We start from the raw sequence: 22,573 nt of genomic DNA on the forward strand, positions 1-22,573 counted from the left end.
TTGTCAGGCTCTACCTTTGTTTGCATCGCTTCATTGTTAAACGATGTTTTTAAAGCAAAAGTGATTGGTCAGTAACAATATGCTGATCTTGTATGATGACCTAGTCAGTATCTCGATTAGTGGCATTTTATTTTCAAAAACCGGGAGTGGACTCCCCTCAACTTTCTTGCATACTCAGATATGGGGATGGATATTTGAAAAGTAAACCGCAAGACAATGATTATATTTTTATATTATGTACATTAAGGAACCATCAACAACAAATCAAATTAATAATATATTGAACAATTATTATAAAAGTAAAGTTGAATAAATCGGATTCTGCAGCATAAATAAAAAAATAAAAAACATCGAGTATGCGTTCAGGTAAAGTACCACTTCCAGGTGATGGATTTGGCCCAAAAGTTAATACAGATCTGCAATTATGGTGTAACAACCACATGCCGAACTTCATCCATCTATCTAGTTGCGTTTTTGAGTTATCGTGTATACACACAGACACACGAACACACAATTCCAAAAAACAGTATTGTTGGACACATGGTTAGTCTATAACGTTAAGATTCATCAAAATATCTAGGGTCGAATTTTTTCATGATTACTATACATTCTCTATACTTTGTATATGAGAAAGTAAAAATGATTTCTCCTGTGCAAAGTGGCATGTGAATTGCTGTCAACAAAAAGCAGACACCTGAGAAATAAACTGAAACGTTACTCACTCGTGATTTTTCTATCCAAATGGTAAACATTTTGTTGAGCAGCACATTCTGATTTCAGCCATTTGAATTACATCTTGATATACAACAAGCACAAAGAAAGGCGGCACACAAATCGATTTCTATTTCTCACGCTTTACGCACCCACACTCAGCTCGCTCTGTCACCGCAAATGCTGTGTGAACAGCCGCCGTTCACTGGATGAATATGTGAGGGCAGCTCGTGGTGGATGACTCTGTTTTAGAGTTAAAACTTACAAGGTTTAAAGACTAACGGTAAGAATATTCATTCAAAAACTAAAAATATTTTAGTAAATTATTTTATTTCATTTAGTCTTTTCAGCTACTTTAATAGTTTCGTTTAGTTTTAGTTTTTCATTTCAGTTTTGTTATTTATTTTATTTCAGTTTACGAAAATGTTTTTTAATAATAGTTTCAGTTTTGATTTTATTTTTCGTTAACCTATAATAACCTTGATCCATACCCTATTTCTAAAATTTATTATAACTACAGTAGAAAACATAAAGACGCACCATTTTTTAACAAACTACCTAGTAGTTTCAGTGCACTTGGTCTAGCTCGCCAAAAGTTTGTTTTTAGTTTTTCTCTCAATCATGCATGAACTGCTTATTTCACATATCAGTCCATGAGAAATCAACGACCTCTTAAGGCATCTTTAAATGGACCAAACTGATGATCCATTTCATACACTGCTGTTTACTTTCTGGTTCGAAATGGTGAATTCACGGTTCATTTCCAGTGATGATTCTTTTCAAAAATACATTGCCTTTAATACTGTAGCAGACCAATAAGCGTTGACAGGTGGTTAGATATCTCTACAAAAGGACTCTTTAGAGTTCTGATGCTTTCTGTCTTGCTATATGTTTGCGATACATGGATGCTATCCAGTAACCTTGAGATGAAGACTCAACTCCTTTGGTACTGTGTCTCTTCAGAGAATCCTTGGGTACCGCTGGTTTGACCTTGTGTTGCTCACGGAGTCCCAAATGAGGTACATTACCTGCATTATAAGGGAGCATGAGTTATGGCACTATGGCCATGTGGCACAATTCCCCGAGGGTGATCCGGCTCACAAGATCGTCATTGTTGAGGGCCCGAGCAGCTGGACCAGGCCAAGGGGATGCCCACGTAACACCTGGCTGCAGCAGATAGATCGCCATTTCCGGAGGGTGGGACTGGATTGCGTGTCTACCTGGGGTTGCCAACCAGGATCCCGAGCTGTTTCATTGTGTGTTGGATGCGACAATTTGCTGTACCAGTGCAGCAACCTAACCTGGCCTGACCTGGGGCCTCATGTATAAACGGTGCGTATGTACAAAAATGTTGCGTAAGCCCGTTTCCACACTCAAATCGCGATGTATAAAACCTAAACTTGGCGTAAAGCCATGCACATTTTCACACTAGCTAAAACCCTGGCGTACGCAAGTTCTATACTCGGTTTTGCAAACTGGCGGCACCCAGCGTCAAAGCAGTGCTACTGTTCCTGTGTGGTTTCCCTTTCTTTTTTTAGATCCACATCCCTGACGTGGCTTCATAAATACACTGAAATTAACTGTATGTTGTTTATTAATTTAATGCATCTGATTGTAATTAACCTGTAACAATATAATGGTCCTCAGAATGGTCAAACTATTCTAAATACCATAGCTGCTTTAGCATTGTTACTCTCACTCCCATTTTCTTCTCCTTCTTTCAGCTGCTCTCGTTAGGGGTTGCCACAGCGGATCATCTTTTTCCATATTACTCTCGCTGGACCACTCGGAGTATTTATATCACTGTATCTGAGTGGGAAATCGCGGCTCTACAGCAGCTGATCAGAAAGACAATTATCAGTGTACAGCATCTAGCATACGCTGCCTCAGCCATGCTGTCTATTGAACTGCTCCCATACGGCAAACGTTCAGAGCCTTTCCTGTACGGACCTCACGGTTCATAAGCAGTTTCATCCCAAGAACTATAAACGGAATCAATCAGTCCATCAAGTGCTCCTTGTAGAACGCTTTGTACTTACGAGCTAAGTACAATTACCTCACTGTAAACTTGCGATACAGTTATAATATTGCACGACCTAAGCCACTTTATAAAGTACGTATTTACATATGATGATGATGATATCATTTTTAAGATGAAATGCAGCAAAATATGTTTTTTATATAATACAGGTAAAACTTTAACTTCATTTAAATTATCTATATTGTTAATAATTAAACATGTGAGGACACGGTGCTGCAGCGCTAGCGAGGAGCTGGCGCCCCATTCACGGATTGTTCCTGCCTCACGCTCTATTCTTGCTGGGGCTGGAGCGACAAGGGAAGGATAGATGGATGGAATAATTAAACATGTACTATGAAGATATTTCAATGCTCCTTAAAAGTTTTGAAGAATCGGCATTCTAAGCTTATAGATGGCTTAACATCTATTACAGAGCTGATTGCGTGGCGATTGGTTACTTGGAGAAAGAAAAGGAAGGACAGGAATTAGAGGTTAGTACATTTGAAAGAGACAATACTGCTGCAATAAATTATTTCATCGAAAGTCGCGCACAGCGCAGCAAGCATCTTGCATCAGGCATGAACAATCACTGCGCCACCGTGTTCCCATGTTTAATATGAAAATGATATCAAGTATACAGGGTGGTCCAGATCTAATTATGCAGATCCAGATTGTCTGGAGGATGATAAACTTGATTTATGCGGGGATGATTACAGTTCGGCGCAAAGACGATTCTTCATGTCGTCAGTTCACACACTTCTCGATGGTCTGGGATTTTTCGTGTGATTTTCTGTGTAATAAACTTAAGTTATAGTATAATGAAAATTGTATAATTAGATCTGGACCACCCTATACATCTCAGTATTTTAATTATTCAGAGAGCTGTAATATCACGAATGTAATGGATTCTGTGCCCTGTCGGAGGAAGAGAAAGCCCACTTAAGAAGCATGTAGTGATTCACACACACAGAGCACAAAGAAGATCAAATACAAAACAAAGCATTTAATGTGCTACTTTAGTTTCGATGGGATTTGAATTTGAGCCAATTGGTACACTATCAGCCCATAAAAGGTGGATCACTGCTCTTCTTTGGTGGAAACGGAGAGTGGAGCAGCTGTGTTTACTCCTAGAAAACAACAAGAGAAATGGACTGATTAAGGTAGAAACTCTACCACTGTGACAACAGACACACCATGTTTCCACATGGGCTAGAGAAAGCTTGTAACAATCAACTATTCCCAAGTTAAATTATTAACAAACCAAGGTTGACATCTAGACCATTCCAAAAACTATAACTGTTTACGTTATGATGTAGAACAAAACAACCAAAATATATTTAGAATTCTAAAGTGCATTCATCAATAACTACAAATACTGCTATATGCATATTTCTGAATACAGAGGTACAAAGTTTACATAATATCAAGAAAAATGAGTCTTTGAAATTCCTAAAAAACCCAGGAAATAGTCTTTGTTTCCATTCCTTGTGGTCCTTCTTAACTCCATCCAATTCTGGTTGTTGTTTTGTTTCTCCTTTTGTCTAGATTCAGGGAACATCCAGTAAGTACCATCCATTATTTTAGTTATCTGGAAGCTTCTCCATCCCATGTAGACCTCCACAACCACTTTGTCATAATTTGCAGTCCTTTTGTAATCCTCAAGACTATTACTCTCAGTCTCCTCTACAGGCCTGTTTTACTCCCCTAAAAAACATGGAGGATCCCCTCTTTCCCCTTTCTTTCTTCTTTTTCCGTCCTCGGGAGGATGATGATCTTCCTGTTGCATTTTCTATCAACATTGAAACCCTTCCTGTCTCCCCCTTAACTCTGGCAGTCTTTTCAAAATAAAAGTTCAGACCAGAATTGGAGTTTCAGTATCCACCCAATCCAAGTGTTCCAAGGGTGATATTCTGACTTCCTGCCTTTGTCACAAGCTGTTTAGCTAAACCAAACAAAATTATCACAAAGTGCGCATAATTATTGTGCTATCCTCAAAGACTGAGCTCATGTGGCTGATATGAATTTCCTTTTTCCATTCAGAACACAGCAGCAAAAGAAGTTCAGGAACACGAGCAGATCTTCAAGTCTGTAATTCAGTCCATTGAGAAGCTGAGGTCACAGGTCGCTGAAGTAATTAGAGATCATGAGAGAACAGAGTTGAGAAAGGCTGAAGAGCTCATGAAGCAACTGGAGAAGGAGATCAAGGATTTGAAGATGAGCAATGCTGAGCTGGCCAAGCTTTCACAGACAAGTGACCACATCCACTTCCTAAAGGTATGAGGGCCAATCTGAAGGACACCAGCAGGCTTGTGTGACAAAAATGTTGTCTATCATGTTCTCCTTTTCTCACTTTTTATCTTGTAGAAATTACCATCTGTTTCGGCCCCTCTTGGAGATGAAGGCATACCAAACTTCAGCATTAATGGAGATTTGCTTCCTAAGACTCTCAGGACAAGCCTTTCTGATCTGAAACAAAGACTGCTGGAGATCAGGGGCTTGGAGTTGGTAAAGACCAGTGAAGCTGGTGGGTTGTGCATCCTCAAGTGACCAGACAGACCCTGAAGTAGAAGAACAATGTCTTGGTTGTGACAAGTGTTACAGGCTCACATTCTGCTTTTGTCTTTTTCTTAGGAGCTGATAGTTTAGGTCACATCCAGCAGAATCAGAGGACCAGATATGAACGTTTAAAATGTAAGTCTACTTCTAGTTTTACTGAGTTTAAATAAACAAAATAGAATGTTTTCATGATTTACTTTGAGTTAAGTGGAGTCCAGCAGCGTAAAAGAGTTTTGTGGAAAACACAGGCTCAATTTGGACTAGTAGGAGAGTAAATGTCTTCCTTGTAGCTTTTCAGTCATTCTACATACTAACCTATTATGTGGCCTACTAGGTTCGTTTAAAGCCACCCCACCATTATGAAGAGCAGAAGAAGCAGTAAAGAACCTAGGCATATGTTGCGTCAAGTGGTGTAGGCCAGAGGTCCTCAATCACAGTCCGGAAGGACCACAGTGGCTGCAGGTTTTTGCTCCAACCCAATTGCTTAATACAAAGCACTTAGTGCTCAAGTGGTTTTTAATGGCTCCAAATTAGCAATAACATGCAAATGACAAAAGAGAGCAGCATTTCTCCATTTAGCTTGTTACTATTTACACCCGTGTTTATTTATCATGCACTATTGGGTTTAATTAAATACTTGGAAGGAAAGTGAAGAGAAAAAAGTGAAGGACTGAGAATTACTCTTCCATTTTAGCCTTCAAATCATTTGGATGATATCCTTCGAAAGGGGAAGAAAATCTTGGATATGAGAAATGACCTGACATGGCAGAGTTAAAGCACTAACAAGCCATGAAATTAAATTATTGGCAAGAATTGCTTTCTAATTAGAACAAAAAACCTGCAGCCACTGCAGCCCTCCAGGACTGTGATTGAGGAGCCCTGGTGTAGGCAGTTGACTAAAGTAATGAACTTTAAACCTCTTGCCAGTGACGTGCTTTGTGATCCTGAGTGGGTCACTTCACCTGCTAGTGTTCACATTGTCCAAATTTGATAAAATGCAGCAACATTTACAATAATATGCAAAGGTCTTAGGCACTTGTAAAAAAATGCTATAAACTGGGAATGTTTTAAAAACTAATTGTATGAACATTTTTATTAATCGATATGCTTCCTAGAAAGTAATGTACACAGAAAATAAAAAAACAAACGAGAATCTGATTTGCCCACACATGGCCAATTCTGTTTGGTCTGCTTTCATGTGGTTTCTGAAGGTCCTCATGTTGTCTGTTTTTCACTGCAGAGTTTATCTTTCTTACTTGCTTCTGACTCTCAAGTAATTCCAGACTGGCTCAGTTTTGAGCTTTGTCCTCCATGGAGGCCATGCTTTTTGTTGCAGGATTCCATGTTCCACTTTTTGCTATAGATTGTTTTGGTTGTGTGTTTGGGGTCATAGAGTTGTGACCGCTCAAATACCTCCCTGATGGTTTTGAATGAAAGACGAGAATCTACCTCTACTCAGCAGTGAGGGGACCATAAATTTTGACCAAATAACCAAGTCCATTTTCTGATACGCAGCCCTAAACCCGCAGGGAACCTCAACCTTGTTTCACTGCTGTCTGCACAGAGTCATCAATGTACTGTTCTCCAACCTTTCAGCGGCCAAACTGTCATCAGTTACAGGCAAAAATTTCAAGTTTTTGAGTCATCAGACCAGAGCACCTACTGCCATTTTTTCATGCATAGGAGAGTCATTTGGCTTTATTCCCACCTTCACCTTGGAGGAATGACCTTTTCTGATAAGACTTCTCTGGTCTGTAGATGGATGTCTCAGAGGTTTCTGTGCTGATACCACTGCTGGGCATCTGGCAATCTCAAAGAGAAGTAAACTTGATGGATTTTTTTATTTGCTGCACTGTTTCTATGGCTGTCCACTGTATTTCAAATTCTCAGCCTTGCTCATTTATTTATCCTTCTTCAGAAGAGCTTAAACAGCACATCTGGAAACATGTGCCTGCTTGAGAAACACCTTAATGAAGCAGGATAAGCACCTTGTAGCTTGTTGCTATGCTCACGTTTTCCATGGTTTTTGTATGGATGTCCCTGTCCAGTTTTAATTCCCTCTACACGAATGTTTCTTTGTCAGTTGATTACTTTTAGTTCAACTGCTTTGCGATGTCGCTGATAATTAGCTCCTGTTTGTTAGATTTACTGTGTTAAGCATTTGGGTTGTATGTCTACAGAGTAGGGATGTTACAATCCAAAAAAACCTGATATTTATTTAGTAAACATTTAGTATAAAGAACCAGAAACCTGTAAACATTTACAAAGAATTCTCACTAAACATGGGCGATATGGCCTAAAATCAATATCACGATAAATTGAGCAGTTAACCTCGATAACGATAAATGGACGATAACCACCCCAAGTGCCAAAAAAACAAACTTTTTTTTTTTTTTCATTTGATGGGGCTGTGGCAGGCAGCATAGTTCCTCCAGTTATTTTGATAATATTATTCCCCCTAGACCTATTCATTGCAATTATATTATTACCACTTTAAAGGACTGTAAAATGTCACTGAAAATAAATGAAGACAATAGTAGTAAGTACTTTTAGTGGTTAAGATTTATTAACTGAACAAAATAAAAAGTGTAGGATACAATATGTAACCATGCTCTCTAAAAAATGTGTATCCCTTGTAAACAAAATAGTTTAATAATAAATATGTTTCACATTGGCTATTCACAAAGTAAACAATGATTGTGCAAATGTAATGCCATCATGGACAAAGGCCTATCTCTGCTAAGGCCTTGAGGTAGCATATCTATCCAAATCTTCACACCCAACATCACCCCAATTCATGGTCTAATTCTCAAATAAAGCAAGCAAAATAAAGTAAGAATTAAATAAGACCTCTCAGACCATATTTACAAAATTAAAAAGGGTTGGCACAGTAATAAAACATTTTAAAAATCATGTATTTTGCTACATTTCACAGCACAACATGATCAACACTGGCTCACAATAAGTCTTCTGTAAAAACTTTCTGGATACACTGCTGCTCAGCAGTCTTAAGTATTTTTATGCCTATATAAACATTATTCAAACATTAATACTTTCAATTTTGAATATGACACACAGAATTAAAGTCACTTTAAAACACACCAGATGTCACCACCCAAATACATTAAGATGTACACACTTACCGACTGCCAGGTGCAGCCTGTGCCCAAAACATTGCACCCGTGTCCATTTATTGAGCTTGACAGCTTTCACAATATTTGGGCCATTGTCAGTTGTTATAGCAACAAGGTCCTCTTCACTGATGTCCCATGCAGACAGCATCGCTCTCAACCCCTGTCCAACCATCTCCCCCGTGTGATCAGATGGAAAATAGGCCGTCTCGAGCACTCTGGTACGCAGCTCCCATTTGTTGTCGATGTAATGAACTGTGAGACTAATATACGGCTCCATTGTGCGGCTGGACCAGAGATCGGATGTGGCTGCAACGCGCTTAACGTATCTCAATTCAGCAGCAACCTTTTTCCTCTCTGTGCTGTACATGCTGGGAATGATAGTTTTTGAAAAATATTTTCGTGATGGGAGTTCGTATCTCTTGCCAATTATTTTCATGAAGTGTCTGAACCCGTTGCGTTCCACTGTAGCAATAGGAGCCATGTCTTTTGCTATGTGGTAGCCTATAGCATTTGTGATTTCTTGCCATCTTTTTGAAGTTCGCTCATATAGTTGAGTACTAGCAAATGCTTCGGTTATTGACCGCTGCCTGGTGGAGGAAGACGTTTTTGCTGGTCCTCCTAATCTCTTCTCGCTTTGAGCTTTTTATGTCTTCGAATTGAATCACATGGTTGTGCTGCAGGTGGTGGAAGAGGTTGGTTGTGTTACCTTGACTTGACGCAACAGTCTTTTGCAGAGTTTACATTTAACAATTTTTTGATCAATATCATCCTTGTTGAATCCAAAATGTTGCCAAACGATTGATGATGCATTTTTTTTGTTAACAAGCGTCTCCTCTTCCTCCTCCACCAGCTCTACCTTCGTCGCTGCTGCTTCAACATTTAAATCGTCCTCCATTTGTTCACCCGTGTCTCGTCTTGTTACAGGTAGTAGAGTCATGTGACTCCACCCCGTCAAGTCTGTAACGTAGCACAGCGTCTTAAAGGGACATGAACATCGCCAACCTGCACATGCCTTTTCTTTTTTTTTAAAATACCGAATTTACCGACATGGGCAAAATGACGTCGATGAGAGTCATAAATTTCGGTAACGATAAATTTTTGATATATCGCCCAGCCCTAATTCTCACCTTAATGTCAAATTTCAAACGCTCAGAATTTGCATATTTGTATTTCAGTTGTTGCATATTATGCTGCACCGGAGGATGGCTCCACTAGTTCTTTCATGTTATATGTTTACAGCTGGTTGAGAGTTTAATACCGGGAAGTAGGGTTTCAAATGTGCAGCATGCATGCTCTTGTTTGTTACTAACACTTCTTTCGTTTTTTTTTCCCTCATTTTCTCTCCCAATCTCTCTTGCTTATGTTGCCGGCCTAGGGGAACCTGGGTTTGGTACAAGCCACTGTTGTAACAGGGTGTAGCCACAGCGATGTGGTGAAAGATTGTGTATGTGTATGTGTATATATATATATATATATATTATATATGTGTGTGTGTGTGTGTGTGTATATATAAATATATATATATATATATATATATATATATATGTGTGTGTATATATATATATATACAGTGGTGTGAAAAACTATTTGCCCCCTTCCTGATTTCTTATTCTTTTGCATGTTTGTCACACAAAATGTTTCTGATCATCAAACACATTTAACCATTAGTCAAATATAACACAAGTAAACACAAAATGCAGTTTTTAAATGATGGTTTTATTATTTAGGAGAAAAAAATCCAAACCTACATGGCCCTGTGTGAAAAAGTAATTGCCCCTTGTTAAAAATAACCTACCTGTGGTGTATCACACCTGAGTTCAATTTCCGTAGCCACCCCAGGCCTGATTACTGCCACACCTGTTTCAATCAAGAAATCACTTCAATAGGAGCTGCCTGACACAGAGAAGTAGACCAAAAGCACCTCAAAAGCTAGACATCATGTCAAGATCCAAAGAAATTCAGGAACAAATGAGAACAGAAGTAATTGAGATCTATCAGTCTGGTAAAGGTTATAAAGCCATTTCTAAAGCTTAGGGTCTCCAGCGAACCACAGTGAGAGCCATTATCCACAAATGGCAAAAACATGGAACAGTGGTGAACCTTCCCAGGAGTGGCCGGCCGGCCGACCAAAATTACCCCAAGAGTGCAGAGACGACTCATCCGAGAGGTCACAAAAAACCCCAGGACAACGTCTAAAGAACTGCAGGCCTCACTTGCCTCAATTAAGGTCAGTGTTCACGACTCCACCATAAGAAAGAGACTGGGCAAAACGGCCTGCATGGCAGATTTCCAAGACGCAAACCACTGTTAAGCAAAAAGAACATTAGGGCTCATCTCAGTTTAACTAAGAAACATCTCAATGATTGCCAAGACTTTTGGGAAAATACCTTGTGGACTGATGAGACAAAAGTTGAACTTTTTGGAAGGCAAATGTCCCGTTACATCTGGCGTAAAAGGAACACAGCATTTCAGCAAAAGAACATCATACCAACAGTAAAATATGGTGGTGGTAGTGTGATGGTCTGGGGTTGTTCTGCTGCTTCAGGACCTGGAAGGCTTACTGTGATAGATGGAACCATGAATTCTACTGTCTACCAAAAAATCCTGAAGGAGAATGTCCTGCCATCTGTTCGTCAACTCAAGCTGAAGCGATCTTGGGTGCTGCAACAGGACAATGACCCAAAACACACCAGCAAATCCACCTCTGAATGGCTGAAGAAAAACAAAATGAAGACTTTGGAGTGGCCTAGTCAAAGACCTGACCTGAATCCAATTGAGATGCTATGGCATGACCTTAAAAAGGCGGTTCATGCTAGAAAACCCTCAAATAAAGCTGAATTACAACAATTCTGCAAAGATGAGTGGGCCAAAATTCCTCCAGAGCGCTGTAAAAGACTCATTGCAAGTTATCGCAAACGCTTGATTGCAGTTATTGCTGCTAAGGGTGGCCCAACCAGTTATTAGGTTCAGGGGCAATTACTTTTCACACAGGGCCATGTAGGTTTGGATTTTTTTTCTCCCTAAATAATAAAAACCATCATTTAAAAACTGCATTGTGTGTTTACTTGTGTTATATTTGACTAATGGTTAAATGTGTTTGATGATCAGAAACATTTTGTGTGACAAACATGCAAAAGAATAAGAAATCAGGAAGGGGGGCAAATAGTTTTTCACACCACTGTATATGTATATATATGTGTATATATATATATATATATATATATATATATATATATATATATATATATATATATATATATATATATATATATATATACACATACACATATACATATATATATATATATATATATATATATATATATATATATATATATATATATATATATATGCTTCAGTCTCTGCATAGCGCTACATGACAATCAGTGAAACAATGGTGCAAGCCAATTTCCTCTGCAGAACAAATTGTGTAAACACATTTAATTTTTTTCAACAATAGTATTGTGGTCAGCTATTAAAAAGTACCTGATTAGAAACCAATGTCCCCAGGACTCGCTCATTTTTAAAGGAAGCAGGAAGTTCTGTATCACCACATTCATGATGTGTGGATGAGATACTAAACAAAGCAGGCTGATTATTCAAAGCAGACGACTCTTTAGCAAGACAGGTAAATATTTATGGCCTGTAGATAGCCATCAACAGTAACCTGTAGCAGAATTTTTCAAGAATTTTGCCTTTACTTTCAAACACTGGTTAATAGCCCATTTATACTAAGCAGCACACAGAAATGTCATTTTCTTTAAAACACTGAATTCTAGCCCATTACACTTACTTATTCCGTGCCAGCCTGGCAGCAGCAGAGCCAACAAGAAGTAGGTGGCTTGTACCTAACTTGCAGGTTCTGTCAGTTTATTTCTTTTTTTAGGCCTTCACCTTCCTTCCGGTGTTTTTCTAGTTTAAAGATATTTTTTTGTTTTTGTTTTTATTTAGTTTTAGTTTTTCACCATTTTCTACTCTCAGTTTTTAGCTAATTGTTCTTTGTTTCTTTGGTTTTTATTTCATTTTGAGAAAATTGGCCATTTTCTAATTTTATTTATTAAAACAATTAACCTTTAGTTTTTGTCACACCAGAAATGTCCACAAGGACATCTTTTGCAAGTGTAAAGCACACTTTTCTTTATAGTTGGCAAACTGTATATCATTCCTGTTGTACCTGTCAACTTAATCTATACAATTTGGCAATCTGTGACAGAACTCCATTTTCTGATAATGATATGGACTGCCACTAAATTCCAAAAATAACAAGTGTGCTTTGGTGTAAGTTATTATTTTAACTTGCAACAGCAATAAGCAAATGGTTAGTTAATTTCCAAAATTATTTTTAAAGTATTTGTTGAGATCCCCATTGTGAGCAGTAAGATCACCATAATACTCTTATTTATATTTACTTTTGATATCTCCTGATGCAGACTATATGTTGTCTATCTATGCAGAAACTTTCAAAGTGTATTTTTTTTTTCCTAAGGAATTCTTACTTTGCTTATTGTTTGAAATACTGTTGAAGTCACTGCTTGAACTGTGCTATGAATAATAATAATAACAGGAAAGATGAAAGTGTTTCCATGTATGTACTGGAGGCATACCATTTATATTTAATACTGAACCATCTGTTCTAGCAACATCACTGATTATTCACTTTATAAGCAAAAATTGAGGAGCTTCCTGTGAACCTAAACTGGGAGGATGTCATATAACAACACATGTAGGAATAAATGGATTTCTGCAATTGAGAGACCATAAATGACACACTTCTAATATTAATAATAATACTTCTTTACATTAATATAGCTACTCAAAGTGCTTCAATGAGTATGAAGCCACTTCACCCATCACTAATGTATAGCATCCACATGGCAGCCATTTTTGCGCCTGTCCGCTCACCACACATGAGCTATTAGATGGTGAAGGGGTGAGAAATGAGTGGGGGGGTCCAGAATGAGAAGGTCATGGTGGACAATTTTGCTTGGACATTGGGATACACCCTGCTCTTTACAAAGGATACCCAGGGGTCTTTTATGACTGCAGAGAGTCAGGAACTTGATTTTACTGTCTCATCTGAAGCTATCTTCATATTCAGCTATGCTAACACCGATTACTTTCGGCCAACAAATTATTCAGTAGAATTGTGTCAAGAAATGCTACGGGGGCTAATTAATATATAAACAGCAATATGCCTGTATAGCACCTCACTGGGACTTGGATTGCCATGTCAGATGTTTTCTTTCTTTTTAAGCTTTCTTGCTTTCTAGTTATTCTGGTATATGTACAAAATAATATTGAGTGTGTGTGTACATTTATCTGTCTCTCTCTCTCTCTCTCTCTCTCTCTCTCCTGTAAAAAAAAAGCAAATTTCCCCCTGAAACAATATCTGAAGAAACACCCACTCGGTCCACATCTACATGGGGAGAACATGCAAACTCCATACAGACACTGTCCACGTTAGCAATCAAACCTGAGCTCATGATACTGTGTAATAATAATAATAATAATAATAATAATAAACAAAATGTATTGTTGTTGTTATTTTTATGAAGCATCTTTTGAACGCTCAAAGTGCTTCACAAATAGTCAAAGGAATACAAAGAAATAAAAGCAAAGATGACATTAATATCACAGGATACAAACTAACATCAATCATTAATAAATATTTGAAAGAAACAGGCAGGACAAAAAAGTAAGAAAGCCATGAACAAATAACACAATTTGTCTACCATCACATGTAGGAATATACTGTGAATATTGATTTTACAATCACTCACAGTGATGAGGAACAATGAATAGGATAAAAGTGGATTTTGTTCTCACTTTTACAACCAAGTGCTGGACAGCTTTGACCAATCTATGGCCGTTCGTTTGCTGTTCTGTTTAGATGTAACAATCCCAGTCGTGCATCCACTCCACTCCCTGCAAAGTAAACAGACCAGAGAGAGTCGCCTCCCTAAAACTGATGTCACTTTAAAGATACAAAATCCTCAAGGATTATTTATTTATTTATTTATTTATTTATTTATTTATTTATTTATTTATTTTGTCATGACGTATCAAGTTACAGTCTACTAGTACTTTACCGCTGATGAGCTGTATGTTAAGCATGACAGTGTTAGACAGAGAAGGTTCGCTGCAGGCAGATCCAATGGCAGAGTTTAGTTTAATAGGGCAGATTTGGCTCATTGCTCTTGTTAAAATAACTCGAGATGGTGTCTTTCAGCATTAACAGTGTTGATGAGCTCCCCAGCACAGTATGTCATGAACCCCTGTTAAAATTTTTTGCAATACTAAATATAATAAGATCACGGCAGAACTAATAACCTGATTAAAACTAAACATAAACTTGTAATGTCAGCTCAGTTGATTACATTGACTGCGTGCTACGCATCTGCTTAACCTATCACTGCAAACATATCGTTAATATACAAGCAATACCTGTGGGAAGTGAGGTTGAATGGCTGAAACTCCTACCTTCTTTGGCATATTAAGTAGTGAGAAGTCAAGCAAAATGACCCCTTTCATTGGCTAACTAAAAAGATTACAATATGCGAGCTTTCGAGGCAACTCGGGCCCCTTTTTCAGGCAAGATTTTAATCAAAAATGTACAGAGTTTACATCTTAGCTGAAGAAGGGGCCTGAGTTGCCTCGAAAGCTTGCATATTGTAATCTTTTTAGTTAGCCAATGAAAGGGGTCATTTTGCTTGACTTCTCACTACATTCGTAATGGCTGACACGGTTCAACACCCTAGTACTATTGGCATATCAAGGTAACATTTTTTTTCCATTTTAAGTACTGACTGAATCCGAAGCATGGGGGTGGCTATTCAATCTTGACAAATCCTCTGTGGCTCTAATTTTCAAACCATTTAGCTGTATCTTCTAAATTAATGTGTGGCATGTTTTGGTTCTCATGCCTTTTCATTGAAGCTTAATGAAAGTTTCCTGCTATTCGTTGCTATTCGCTGACAGCAGTGACAATGTGCTCCAGATGGTGACCAAATCCACAGAATAAGTTATTGGTCAGTGAGAAGCTTTGCTATTTGTTCTCAGTTCTGACTGATGGATGAAATGACCAATGAAATTCACAGATTCCGACGTTAGAAGCCAGGGATACCTGCACACACACAAATCAATACTCATTCCAGCCAAATTTAGGACTGCACAGTTTTACATAATATTTAATAAACTAGGGGGGCCAAGCCCCCCTGGCGCCTTCGGTAGGCTTCCCCACTTGCGGCCAAAATCACAAAATTCTATAAATATGTAAAAGAAACATTAATTATTATTTAACAGAGTAAAAAATCATGAAATGAGAATAAAATATTTACTCTCTTACCGATTGGAGTATTCCCGTTTAAACTGAGGTCCACTATGCTCGATGAGTATTTATAAGAGACTAAATAAACGATACATTCGTTTTAACTGACATTGTTATAGATAAGAAAAATTTTTTTTAAAAAAACATGACTCACTTAAATAACAGGAAAAATCCCGTGAAAACTAAAGTGGTATGCAATGGGTCATCGTAACATATTATATTATATTATATTATATTATATTATATTATATATACACACACACAGTGGGATGCAAATGTTTGGGCAACCTTGTTAATAGTCATTAGTTTCCTGTATAAATCATTGGTTGTTACGATAAAAAATGTCAGTTAAATATATCCTTTAGGAGACACACACAGTGATATTTAAGAAGTGAAATGAAGTTTATTGGATTTACAGAAAGTGTGCAATAATTGTTCAACAAAATCAGGCAGGTGCATAAATTTGGGCACCACAAAAAAGAAATGAAATCAATATTTAGTAGATCCGCCTTTTGCAGAAATTACAGCCTCTAAACGCTTCCTGTAGGTTCCAATGAGAGTCTGGATTGTGGTTGAAGGTATTTTGGACCATTCCTCTTTACAAAACATCTCTAGTTCATTCAGGTTTGATGGCTTCCGAGCATGGACAGCTCTCTTTAACTCACACCACAGATTTTCAATTATATTCAGGTCTGGGGACTGAGATAGCCATTCCAGAACGTTGTACTTGTTCCTCTGCATGAATGCCTTAGTGGATTTTGAGCAGTGTTTCGGGTCATTGTCTTGTTGAAAGATCCAGCCCGGCGCAGCTTCAGCTTTGTCACTGATTCCTGGACATTGGTCTCCAGAATCTGCTGATACTGAGTGGAATCCATGCGTCCCTCAACTTTGACAAGATTCCCAGTCCCTGCACTGGCCACACAGCCCCACAGCATGATGGAACCACCACCATATTTTACTGTAGGTAGCAGGTGTTTTTCTTGTAATGATGTGTTCTTTTTCCTCCATGCATAAAAGCCCCTTGTTATGCCCAAATAACTCAATTTTAGTTTCATCAGTCCACAGCACCTTATTCCAAAATGAAGCTGGCTTGTCCAAATGTGCTTGAGCAGACCTCAAGCGGCTCTGTTTGTGCTTCCTCTGCATCACTCTCACATACAGCATCTTCTTGTGTAAAATACGCCGAATGGTTGAACGATGCACAGTGACTCCATCTGCTGCAAGATGATGTTGTAGGTCTTTGGTGCTGCTCTGTGCGTTGACTCTGACTGTTCTTACCATTTGTCGCTTCTATCCGAAATCTTTCTTGGTCTGCCACTTCGAGCCTTAACTTGAACTGAGCCTGTGGTCTTCCATTTCCTCAATATGTTCCTAACTGTGGAAACAGACAGCTTAAATCTCTGGGACAGCTTTCTGTATCCTTCACCTAAACCATGATGGTGAACAATCTTTGTCTTCAGGTCATTTGAGAGTTGTTTTGTGACCCCCATGTTGCTACTCTTCAGAGAACATTAAAGGAGGAGGGAAACTTACAATTGACCCCCTTAAATACTCTTTCTCATTATAGGATTCACCTGTGTATGTAGGTCAGGGGTCACTGAGCTTACCAAGCCAATTGGAGTTCCAATAATTAGTTCTAAAAGTTTGGGAATCAATAAAATGACAACGGTGCCCAAATTTATGCACCTGCCTGATTTTGTTTGAACAATTACTGCACACTTTCTGTAAATCCAATAAACTTCATTCCACTTCTCAAATATCACTGTATGTGTCTCCTATATGATATATTTAACTGACATTTTTTATCGTAACAACCAACGATTTATACAGGAAAATAATGACTATTAACAAGGTTGCCCAAACTTTTGCATCCCACTGTGTGTGTGTATATATATATAATAATATATATATATATAATTTTTTTTTAATAGTTTGTTCCTGTGAAAGAAAGTTTACGCGATCAAAAATAATGTAATTTATTGAATTAAATTATTAAAATAATAATGATTTATTGAGCAGACCTCCGTGATCCTGTGTTAGGATATAGCAGGTTGGAAAATGAATGACTGACTGACTGAAATTAAAAACCACGACTTTCTTGATATTTTACTTTGTAATTTAAAAATAGAATAAGAATCAGAAAATCTAACAACATCACATTAAAGTTCGATAAATTCTGAAAAGAATGATTCCAAACATATATATGAAGGTTTTAAAATAAGCCTGATTTAAAGCGTGACAAAAAATGTGACATTAAAACATCACATAAAATCGTTGCACTTTTAGGCTTAGGATTTTATATATAGAGAGAGTAGATAACCGGCAGACTGCACTCTCCCATGTATATTATGCATAAAGACTAGTGAGGTGAAAAATCAAAAAAAAAAAATTACAAAAACTAGTTTACCTTTTGGTTTTTTATTTTCTCAGTATCATTTAGTTGTAATTTTCAGACATTTCATTTCCATTTTAGTTTTAGCTAATGAATTATTTTTCTTTACATTTTAGTTTTCTTTAATGGAAATAACATTGCTTCCTTTCAGCTTGTTAAAAACTGAACAAAATGAAAGAGGAACGTGAACAGTGGTTGGGGTAACCTTTGTTAAATTAGATAAGATATATTTACACAGTACACCCGTTTTCACTTTGCACACATGTGTAAAATAAAAGTATGCATATAAATACTTAAGTGAATGCACATTACAGTTTTAAGAACTTTTTTTTTATTCAATGAACAAAGTTCTTCAACACCTCTATCACTCATGTGAAAAAAGTAATTTCCCCCATTGTTTCAAAGCTTGATTGTGGCTCTTGCTGATAAACTCTTCCTATAATTGGATCTCAGTCTTTAACATCGCTGTGGAAGAATCTTAGCCCACCCTTCTTTGCAGATCTTCTTTAATTCAGGCACCTCGGTAGGTTTCTGAGTGTAAAGTGTTTATTTCGGCATCTGCCACATCATCTCTTTTGGTATCAAGTCAGGACCTTGACTAGTTGTCACCAATCACAAAAGGTACCAGCTAACCTCTTATGATCTTTTCCCATTTAGGGGTAGGAAGAAACGTCAAAACCAGTTATATAACTGTTATCTTTATCATCCTACCTGTCTCACTCTTTGTTCTCTACCCTGTGTATTCAACACTAGTAAAACTGCAGCTGTGTTTACTGTCACACCTTTAATTCAGTTTACCACCAAGAGAGGTGGTGATTCACAAGAGCATCCTCAAGCACCCTTAAGGGACTGCATCTACACATGAAATGGAAAATCTAGCACTTGTTAACTAACGCCAGTAATAATTAGATAAAGAATTCTGTTGTAAGATTATGTCTCAGACATAGCTCAATGTGTGTGAGACATCCTAAAAGGACCCTAAAGGCAGGGCAACAACCTAACCTGCCTACCCAAGGAGACTCATTCCATATCCATCTAGTCTCACAATTGCTAGCTGCAGGCTTCTGGCCTAGCAGGTCCAAAATATAGCGACATAGCAAAATAACAGAAAATATCCCACTATATTGCAAAAGCCACAGAACAGGGAGGACAGTGGTAAGTTCCTGGCTTGTAGACAGAAGGGCAAATAAAAAAATCTTTATAAATTGGTTTTCAACAAAAAATTAGGAAAATTAAGATAAAAATATTAAAAGAAGCAAAAAAGACTTGCCTAAAAGGGCAATCAGTAGCAAACAAGTCCAATGACGTCAATCAGAAATCCTTAAACTGAAGCAAGATAGTCAGCAAAACCAGAAAAATCAAAATAAAACAGCAAGTCTCACAAACGCCTTAAACACAATGATCTCCTGATCTCCTACTCTGCTCTGGCCTTAAATAGCCAGAATGAGGTTTCATGAGTGGTGACATCAGAGTGGTCCCACTTACGGGGGCTCTACCCACAAAACACATGGAAAAGGATAATACCTCATTATACACATCATCAAAAATATGAAAAACCATTCAAAGACAACAAAAACACAATAATAACAATACCTACATTTAAAGTGATACATAACATAGCTCTCCCTCTAAGGGGTTTTCCAGACACCCTGTCTACAACAAAACACATTCAACTAGCAACCAATAGTGTGTACAAACTGTTAATAATAAAAAAAGTTTATCTTTCAGCTAGAGCATCCAGAAATGAAAACTCGGGCCTGGCACAGCAGACGAGGCGAGAAGACTTGAACTTGGCACGACAGTCTATAAGGCGAGAAAACCTCAGCCCAGCAGAGCAGATGAGGCAAGAAGACTCTGGCCCAACCCAACATCAGATGAGGCGACAAAAACTGGGCCTGGCAGAGCAGGTGAGGAGAGAAAATCTGGGCCTGGCCAAGCAGACGATGCAAGACAATCTGGGCCTGGCAGAGCAGATGAGGCGACAAAATCTGTGCCTGGTAGCGCAATTGAGGCGACAAAATCTGGGTCTGGAAGAGCATGTGAGGCAAGAAGAGCTGAACTCAGCACGAGAAACAAAAAGGCGAGAAAACTTGGGCCCGGCACAACAGAAGATAAGGCAAGAAGACCTTGCTCTGGCACTATGGCAGATGAGTCCAGAAAAAGATACACCTGGCAATGGAGACTCTTTATCACTCATAAAGCTATAGAAACCGCAAATAATGAAAACCTATACCATGGAATGACCCCAAATTATTTTCATAGCTAATCAAACTTTTCATTAAAACTGTTAACCCCCAATGCTTGTATTGATGCCTGAAGTTGATTCCTTTCCTCCTCTTCCTATGCTTCACAGTGAAAAATTCTGGATTTTGTATAGGTGTTGTCCCCATACTCTTTTAATTTTACGAGCACATTATTCCAAAAGGCATGGGGATCATCCAGGTTGTTTCTTAGCCAATGAGAGACAAGAACTGGTGTTGCTCTTAGATAGCAGATGCTTATTTGAGTTGCATTATTCTTTAGCCTCTTATCATGGAGTCATAAATAATGAATTTAGCTGAGGATAGAGAGACCTACAGTTGTTTGAATATTCTTTTGTCATCCACTGTGACATCTTGAATTAGTCGTCACTGTTACTTTGGCAGGCTACTTTTCCTGTGAAAATGCACCACTGTTTCAGATGGTTTTTTTTTTTCCCCCATTTGGAGATAATGACACACTGTGGTGCTCTGGAGTTCCAGTACTTTAAGATTGGCTTCTTAAATCTTTCCTGACTGGTAAGTTTCAACAACTTCTTTTGGAATTCTTCTTAAAATTTCCTTTGATTGAGGAAATGTGTTTTTGTAGGAACCTTGTGATGACCACTTCACCTGCATTGGTAAGAGGCAATATATGGTGAGGTTTAGATTGATGGCCGGATCCAATCAGGTCTGATGGTGTTCAGTCTTCTGGTCAGCTGTTTGAGTGAGTAAATATGTGGGCAGTTACCTCTTCACACATGAAATGCAGGTGTTGGATATCTTTATTACTTGAATATATTTAAGTAGCAATTTAGAAATAGAGTTAAATAATTATTCTGGTTCTCTTCAACTAGGTATTCATTTTAAAAACGGGGTGTCCGAATCAGGTCAAAAAAGACCCAGAAGACACAGCAATGGGCCAGCATTTGAAGACATTGTGAGGTTTAATCATTATGACATCACATTAATGAGAAATGCGGGAGGATTTAGAGGTCACCACCCCTGTCTTCTGATGGCTCAACAACATACACAACTTGTGCAATGGCAAAAAGAAACATGAAACACAAAGGACCAGGTTATGAAAAAGCATCACATATAAGAATGAAAGGCACAGGTATGAAGAACTGTTTATTGAACCACATCATAGAAAAACAACAGCCACATGTTTAGATCTGTGATATTTTCTATTCTTGCCCTGCTATCATAAATTAATTTCTTCACACAAATTAAACTCTTACCTTTTTTAAATGAATAAGTCCTTGACTTCTTGCCACATTTCAAGTTATGTGAAAACAGGCAAACTGTTAACCTTTTCATTTGGAGCAACCATGTGTGAGGCTGAGCTACGGAAGAGTCATTACGACTTTTATACAACTGTTTGTATTTATTTCAAATTTGTTTCATTTTACGATCCTCCATTGCAATGATGTTCAGTGGTGTGTGTTGGTTTTCTGTGACCGTGAACTTGATTGTTTTCCTGTGCCCCCTTATGTTTGCTAGATCGATCCAACCAGCATTGGTCCTGTAGCAGCGTGTTTCCTGCAGTATTGTGTTGTGCAGGAAGAAGCTGTTTGCTGTAGTCTTACACTTATGTACTTTCAGGTGTATTTGTTATGGTGGGCCTTATTTTTATTGTAATCATGCATCGGCTCTGCCCATAAAAATCCAGGGTGAACATGGTCATTTTGTTCTTGAAACTGACCCCGCTTTGTGGCCAAGTTTTTTATGTATTGTAGGTTTTTGAGGCACTGGTAGGTGAAACACAGATGTGAAAAAGTCCTGTTTGCAATGTCTTCTTCCTCCCCTTCTTCTTCCTCTTCATCTTTCCCCAATTCTATATGGGTTTGATGTGATTGATCAGTTTTCTCCAAACAGCTCAGTCCTGACAATGACTGGGAGGTATTAAACAATCTGGGGCCAAAACCGAAAATCCAGCTGATCATTTGTCAAAACCAGAAACTTCTTCTTCCTCTTTTCCCACTTCTGTGTGGGGTTGACATATGCTTGATCAACCTTCTCCAAACAGTTTGGTCCTGCAGCTTCTCCTCAGTCAAGCCATTTCCCTTTAGATCTTCTTTTATTTTATCCACCCACCTCAGCTTTGGCCTCCCTCACTTTCTCTTTCCTTGTATTTCCATTCCCATCCACTCTTCTGCCCACATCTTCATTGTCTCACCTCATCACATGTCAATA

The 22,573-nt window shown here is 38.1% G+C and overlaps 1 protein-coding gene across 1 annotated transcript in view; it reads left to right on the forward strand.

The window, feature by feature from the left end:
* Nucleotides 1-20,438, forward strand: part of LOC120534445 (E3 ubiquitin/ISG15 ligase TRIM25-like) — a 28,553-nt gene extending 8,115 nt beyond the window's left edge. Inside the window, exons 3-6 of the mRNA XM_039762019.1 lie at nt 4,772-5,005; nt 5,096-5,255; nt 5,363-5,422; nt 19,869-20,438. Coding sequence (XP_039617953.1) covers nt 4,772-5,005; nt 5,096-5,255; nt 5,363-5,422; nt 19,869-20,347 — 933 coding nt within the window. The 3' untranslated portion in view covers nt 20,348-20,438. The remainder of the gene's footprint in view (nt 1-4,771; nt 5,006-5,095; nt 5,256-5,362; nt 5,423-19,868) is intronic.
* Nucleotides 20,439-22,573: the final 2,135 nt, after the last annotated feature.

Source organism: Polypterus senegalus, chromosome 8 (assembly GCF_016835505.1).
Source record: "Polypterus senegalus isolate Bchr_013 chromosome 8, ASM1683550v1, whole genome shotgun sequence".
Classification (NCBI taxonomy): domain Eukaryota; kingdom Metazoa; phylum Chordata; class Cladistia; order Polypteriformes; family Polypteridae; genus Polypterus; species Polypterus senegalus.